The sequence below is a fragment of the Palaemon carinicauda genome, chromosome 2, assembly GCF_036898095.1.
Source record: "Palaemon carinicauda isolate YSFRI2023 chromosome 2, ASM3689809v2, whole genome shotgun sequence".
NCBI classification, from domain to species: Eukaryota; Metazoa; Arthropoda; class Malacostraca; order Decapoda; family Palaemonidae; genus Palaemon; species Palaemon carinicauda.
The window spans coordinates 67139547-67147046 of record NC_090726.1 but is presented as its reverse complement, the minus strand read 5'-3'; the positions used below and the strand labels follow the sequence as shown (position 1 = coordinate 67147046).

The 7500-nt window shown below is 33.8% G+C and overlaps 2 protein-coding genes across 4 annotated transcripts in view; one reads left to right on the top strand and one right to left on the bottom strand.

Moving 5' to 3' along the window:
* LOC137625715 (uncharacterized) overlaps positions 1-7500 on the top strand; it is a 294152-nt gene that overhangs the window by 47356 nt on the left and 239296 nt on the right. The gene's annotated exons all lie outside the window — the stretch shown is intronic.
* Positions 1-7500, bottom strand: part of LOC137617219 (uncharacterized) — a 78120-nt gene that overhangs the window by 3273 nt on the left and 67347 nt on the right. The window contains exon 4 of the mRNA XM_068347157.1: positions 4110-4271. Within this exon, the coding sequence (XP_068203258.1) occupies positions 4110-4271 (162 nt within the window). The remainder of the gene's footprint in view (positions 1-4109; positions 4272-7500) is intronic.

The window sequence follows — 7500 nt, the reverse complement described above, 5'->3', positions numbered from 1 at the left end:
AACTGAAGACTTTTTAAGTACCCAATTTTATCAGTTAAGAGCTAAATGGCATTGCTGTCCGCTATTTAATGCTTGGCTTCTCTCAAATTGGATGCTAACGATGATTAATTCACATAAGTTCAAACAAAGATTATTATTATTATTATTATTATTATTATTATTATTATTATTATTATTATTATTATTATTATTATTATTATTATTATTATTATTATTACAGGTGGTAATGTTGATGTTATTGCCTTTTCATTCTGGTTGTTATTATGAATAACAGAAAACTGAATGATGTGTATTCATTTGCTTAAAACCTGTTTTTGGAGTATCAGATAATTTGGTCCGTTTAGCTGTCGACAACTAAATGATTTTAGATTCATAAATCAAGGAAACGTTAGAGGTACTTAATGTACTTTCTGTTGGGATATGATATGTAAATAAGTATTTTAGTGATTTGATAACTACTCTGTTCAAATGTCTGGGAGCACCTGGGGATTTTCAATGATAAATCGTGCTCAATTAATGTTCTGTGATAAACGATTGGGACTTGTAACTATGAACTATATCATTTTTTTTTGTGACAAAAAAGATTACATTGTATCATCGATGACGGTTTGGTTGTAAATACCAGTCCAATTAGTTGTTTACAACGGTGGAATTACAAACTTACTGGGAGAACAACTTTCATGGACTAATAATTTTGCTTTGCTGACTTTCCCTACTGCACTTAATTTTTTATATATTGATTTTTTTCAGATGGTAAATGTATTTTTATGGCTTACCTTTTATATTCTCTTTTTTATGCTTGAGCAATATTCAGTAGTAGTCAAGACAATAAATTCCGAGTTCTTATGTCTTCTTTTGGATTTCCACGTTAATTTTGTTCTCTTAATCAACTTAGCTTTCAATAAAATGCATAATATGCTGCCATGCTTTATTCAAACTATATTACTCTTAGAATTACACACAAGTTTCATTCAGATGCATGGAAAAAATAATTTACAATGATTAACTTTTACGTTTTAAAAAGGCTCTTTCATATACCATGGTTCGTGAGACGGTAGAACCCAGATGGTTCTTTCATACTCCGGACATAATAGAAATGAAATAGGAAAGAGGAATAAATTTAGCTTAAACACCAAAGGAAGAACAGGATATATTACTTTCGACTTGGGAGATTGTTATGAAATCAAAGGAAATAGAACACTTAAACAATTTTATGTGCATTAGCTGAATTTGCGAATGATGACCTTGGTTTTCCCAATATCCAGATTGGTCTCTCTCTCTCTCTCTCTCTCTCTCTCTCTCTCTCTCTCTCTCTCTCTCTCTCTCTCTCTCTCTCTCTCTCTCTCTCTCCATTTAACGACCAAAGAATGTTCCGGATAAGCATCTTTATCTATTGAATGTACGTAAAAAAACCTCAATGATTGAATATTAATTAAAAAAGTAATCCCAGTCATGTATAACGAAGACTGTCCTCAAGTAAGGTAAATGTTAAGTTTGATAAAATATTGAAATCATTTTATAACTGTCTAACGCTGATATTATTGAAGGTTACTACTTTCTTGAAACTCAAGAGAGAAGGATTTGAGACATTAAAGCAAAATATGAAGTATTTCAGAAATAATCTGTTGAACACCAAATTCAAGGTGTTTTTGTTGTTATTAGAAAATCTCTTGTGTGTGAGAGAGAGAGAGAGAGAGAGAGAGAGAGAGAGAGAGAGAGAGAGAGAGAGAGATCGTCATATTTTTTGTTCATAATATATATACGTCTGAGCCCGTTCGACGCATCATTTACTTTGGTCGTAACAACAGTCATTAAGTTTTGGTCTTCTCCATTTCTCATTTCGAAAATTGCAGGTGGCTCAGCATTGTTGTGCTCGTTTAGCCGAGTGTTCTTCGGTTGATTGAAGATGTGAGAAACACAGTATTAATTGAGAGTAACGTTTGTACGCATTCCATTTCAACGACGGAGAAAAAGAGTATGGACGGACACAATTCTTCGCTTCTCTTAAGTGAAGAATTTCCACACGCCGATTGTAAGTAAAAGTGCTTGGGTGTGTCCGGCCTTTTGCAAGTTGAAAGTTATCTATTGAGTTAATTTTTGTTTAGGAAAGAAAGATTTTATTTTGAACGAAGTGAAATTTTGGTAGGTAATTTCAACGACAACTTAAGAAATGATCTCTCTCAGGGTTTCGTAAACTTCTGACGCTTGTATTATTACCATCGCTATAACAAATGTCATACTAAAAATTAGAATAATAATTCTAATGAATTTTTTCTCTTATAATCAATATTATTATATTGATTACATTTTTTTTGGCTTATTCATTTTTGTGCGGTGTGCAAATAAATGTGCATCACAGGTCTATTAAAATCTTGTATTTATCACACACACAGACCCATTACACACACAATATATATATATATATATATATATATATATATATATATATATATATATATATATATATATATATATATATATATATATATATATATATATATATATTAAAAGCTATATACACTTCAAAGGGGTTGACGATTAACCGTGAAGCGTATACTGAGAGAGAGAGAGAGAGAGAGAGAGAGAGAGAGAGAGAGAGAGAGAGAGAGATGAGTACTTAAGCGCCAAATCCTTACATTACATTATAACCCTTAGACCCTTCACGGATAGAGCTGCTCAATCTTCGGCATTTGATCCTACACTGTGATTCTAAAAGTAGATTTTACAATTCCTCTTGTGGGCTTCGATATAAGACGGTTGACGGTCTTTTCTATTCATTTAGATTTAATCATAAAAATTGATTACCTTTGATTCCATGAAAACCAAAATGGGCATCTTTAGTCATCTATTTATAGGTAATGATTGTCTATAATTTAGAATAATTTAGGGATTGTTCAAGAATATAGGACACATTTGTTCATTTAACGTTTCAGATTCATATGGAATAGTTCGCACAATAGAACAAAATTGTTTTCAAAACACGTTCCGTTGTCTGTCATTTTTACTCTTCCATCTTCATCGCTTCTTTGTGGAGGCTACTCTTTTGCAGTATAGTAGTACGGCTGCAGAGGCGTGAAAATTTTCTTTTGTGATTAATTTGAAAAGCTTTTTATAAATCTAAGTCAATTGAATGTCATCTCTGTTGGAGAAAGAATAGTTAAATGATGTCGGTTGCTTACTGGAAGATGTCGACGGAATGCTTGTAGTTTCAGAGTAAGAAACCAAGAGAAACGTTGACAGTATTTCCGATTTCTTATTCGCACTCGCATTAGATGAAGGAGGAGTGACTGAAACGTACTGAGATAACGGATTGCAGTTCTCTCTATCTAGGAAAGTTTCTTTACTAGACATACCACCCTTAAGAGCTGGTAAACGGTTGTTGTTTTCACTGAGGTTGACGACGGTCGACCTCCGGGAGTCAACTGAAACAGGTTTCATGTCTGCTCTTGAGGGAGTCAGTTATCTTCCTACTAGGCTCTTGGGTTAGTCAAGATACAAAGAAAAATGAGGTTTCCTTAGATTATATAATTAAAGTCTCTCTCTATCTCTCTCTCTCTCTCTCTCTCTCTCTCTCTCTCTCTCTCTCTCTCTCTCTCTCTCTCTCTCGTAACCAAAGATAGTAAAAGGCTTATAACAGTGTTTTCTGCCAAGGCCAGGTAACTTTCCTGGAGATTTCAACTCATTGTGAACCTTCCTTTGCTTTTGGATGTGGATATGAAACTTTTTTTTTATTGATAAAATGCCATGCAATTTATATAATTCGTTTTATTACCACGTAGACAGTCTTTCCTGTGCTCAGACTTCTCTTCCAAAATACCTTGTTTCTTACCCTGAGGACGTAAGCACTTTAACTTTATTAGTTTGTTATTTCGGATGAAATCTCAAACGAGTTCAAAATTATGTTTTCCATAGTTATATGATGACATAAAAAACTGTTTTTATACTCTTTTTTTATTTTTATTGCTGCTATCTGTTTGATAACGTTTAGTTTTACCAAAATGGTCAGGTACACCATTTGCTTCTAAGTAAGTCTCTCTCTCTCTCTCTCTCTCTCTCTCTCTCTCTCTCTCTCTCTCTCTCTCTCAAGGTATTTGGGCAAAAGAATTTACCTGGATCTCCTCGATCCATGTCAAGTTAAGAGAACAATCCATCACTTGCTTAACTTTATTACATTTTCGTAAACTATCCTTCTCCTCTTCCTTCTTCTTCTTCTTCTTCTTCTTCTTCTTCTTCTTCTTCTTCTTCTTCTTCTTCTTCTTCTTCTTCTTCTTCTACAATCCTTATATTATGTTTCCCATATCAATAAACTTTCAGCCATAATATTTATACTGTGACATTTTTATTAAGGTTCCAAATTCATTCGTAAAGGACTATTTTTTTCTCTCAACTGGAATTTCATCCTTCTGAATATTGTCTGGAAATATATTATTTCATACATTTGCCGATTTTCTACCATGGTTATGTTTTTTTTTTTTTTTCATTTCGCTTCTGCAGCCCTTAAATGATTCTTCCACTCTTTTCATTATTATTACGATATATATTATTATTACCGTCATCATCCCCGTTTGGTAAAAACTTTGTATTTTGAGATAATTTGCATATTTCAATATAGAATATTTTACTCTTAAGTATTATCTTTTGGTCAAGATGAAATTAACTTGCGTAAATGGCGATCGTACACTTAACATTCAAATGCTTATGGTAGTAAGGTGTAAAGGGCTTTAATCAGGCCTGTGTGTAAAATAAACATATGAACCTGGACACGCATTCTAAAGAAACGTTCTTTATGACTAGACTTATATTATGTAGGGTATAGCTTGTTTAAGGTAAATTCAAGAAAAGCATGCAATTGTCCTACAGGAATGACACACTAATTGTTAAACTTCATTACGAAAGTACATAATTTTCTTATGAGAATATTGACTACTCGTAGTAAAAGATAAGTCTCTATAAACGACCGGATAGTTAGACCTGTGTAAGAGCATGAGCCTCATTTGGTGTGCTATTACTGTCGGCACATTACAAGATGCTGAGAAATCGACGTCGGAATGCCAGAACTTTTATTATTTATGCGGAGGCCGACGAGAATTGCCACTGAATGACTTGGTTCAGACTAGGCTTGTATATAAAAAAGAAGGAATATGTAGCTGGGATAATTATCTGTGCATTGGGACGATTGACCTCCTTAAAGGAGATAGTTCATATACACACATTGGAGAAGGTAAGCGTAGATGACCTTAAACTTCATTATTGCATTTTTCGATAGATCGGTAATATCTTGTACATTTGTTTGGCAGCTTTGACCTTTAGTTTCTAATACGTTTTCGAACTGCCTTTTTTCTTTGAATATCAAGTTACAAGTTCTGGAGTGTAAATCTTCTTGAAATTTATTTTATAATTTTGTGACTGAGTGAGTGTTAAAGATTGTGCTGGTGGCAGTAATTGTTCGTAATGAGCGCATTTACATGTCATTACTTCATTTTCCTAAGGTAGCAGCCAGCTCCTGAAAGAATCCTGGGTACAACATAAATATTAATAATGATTGAAGACTTGACTTCAAATGTTGAATGGTCATTATTTGAACACTTCTGGTGCAGTGCGAAGTTTGAGGATTGATGAGGGTATCACTTTCATATATATATATATATATATATATATATATATATATATATATATATATATATATATATATATATATATATGTGTGTGTGTGTGTGTATGTATGGATGGAACACTTTATTGAGGTCATGAATAGGAGATATGAAGGGAATAATTTTATTGATATACCTGAACCTGAAGAAGACCTTGATGTGCCCATGAATAAATTATGTGTGTTTGAAGTTGAAGCTATCATTAAAATACTAAAGAGATGGAAAGCCCCTGGATACGATGGAATAACTGGTGAGATGATATTGAACGAAAATGAAGTGACCTCCCGAATACTTACAAGAGGAGGCAAACCCTGATGAATGGGAGCTAGGAGTGTTGGTAAAAAAAAAAAAATGCAGAGGCTTCACACTTACTGTACGTCAGTAAAAATGTATAGTATGCTCATTCTAAAGAGACGAGAGAGAAACAGATGAAAAGCTGAGGGATGAACAAGCCGGATTTCGAAAGTAGAAGTTGTACTGACCAAATTTTCATTTTAAGACACGTTGTACAGCAATGTGTAGGATATACAAATCCACTTTTGATGGCCATCGTAGACTATGAAAAAGCCTTTGATAGTGTACACTGGGCTATTTTGTGGAGAGTCCTGCGTTAATATGGAGTTCCTCGTAGATATGTAAATTTGATTAAGTCTCTTCATGAGCACAGCAACTGCAAAGTTTATGTTATTGGAGCCCTATTAGATGGATTTCCAGTGAACACTGGAACAACTCCAAGGGAATGTCTTGTCACTTATGTTGTTTATCCTCCTCATGGATTTTGTAAAGCATAGAACAGTTGAGAATGGCGGAGAAGGATTGGACTGGATTGGTAACAGGAAATTAGCTAACCTAGAGTATGCTACTGACGCTGTACTTATTAGCAGAACACCACAGGACTTGCAAAGCTTGCTTACCAAAATGCATGAAATATCACATGAGATTGGACTTAAGATAAATAAGGGTAAGACAGAGATGATGAGAACGGAATATGCAATGGGAGATGAGATGTCATTGGAGGGAGAAAGGATTAATGAGGTGGAATCATCTAAATATTTGGGAACTGTGATCTTTAACACAGGATCTTTAGCATTTAAGAGTAATGAAAGATTGGAAAAAGAAAATCAGACAATGGCCTGGTTAAGTAAAATTTGAAAATCAAATCATCTGAAATTAAATATAAAAATCAGGCTATATATCAGATTAGTGATATCGGTGTTACTGTATGGACATGAGTTGCGGTATGACAATGAAACAATATCCAACAGATTTTGTGGAACAAAGCCCTTGGAAGAATCTTGGGTCTTAAATGGTAGGATAGAATTAGAAATTAAACTATAAGAGATTACTCGAGTGCCATATGTGGATGAGATCATACTGAGGGGTAGATGCAGCTGGCTTGGGCATGCTCTTCGCGCTCCCCGAGAGAGATTAGTTCACCAAACTTTCATCTGGGCTCCACAAAACACTAGAAGAGTTGGAAGACCCAGGTCTACATGGCTGGGGACTATGAAGTGTGAAGTAGGCGATGATGAATAGAGAAGCATTGAATTAAACGCTGTAGATAGAGATGACTGGCGAAATATAACCGAGGCCCTTTGCGTCAATAGGCGTAGAAGGATATATATATATATATATATATATATATATATATATATATATATATATATATATATATATATATATACTTACAGACATTATATGTGTGTATACTGTATATATATAGTATATATCTTTTCCTGAATCTTATGTAAATGTCATCCTCCTTTTTTTAGTAATTGAATGTAACGATAGAGTCTGAGTATAGCAGCACATTAAGAATATATTTATTCTTCCTTGATTCTTCTTTTTT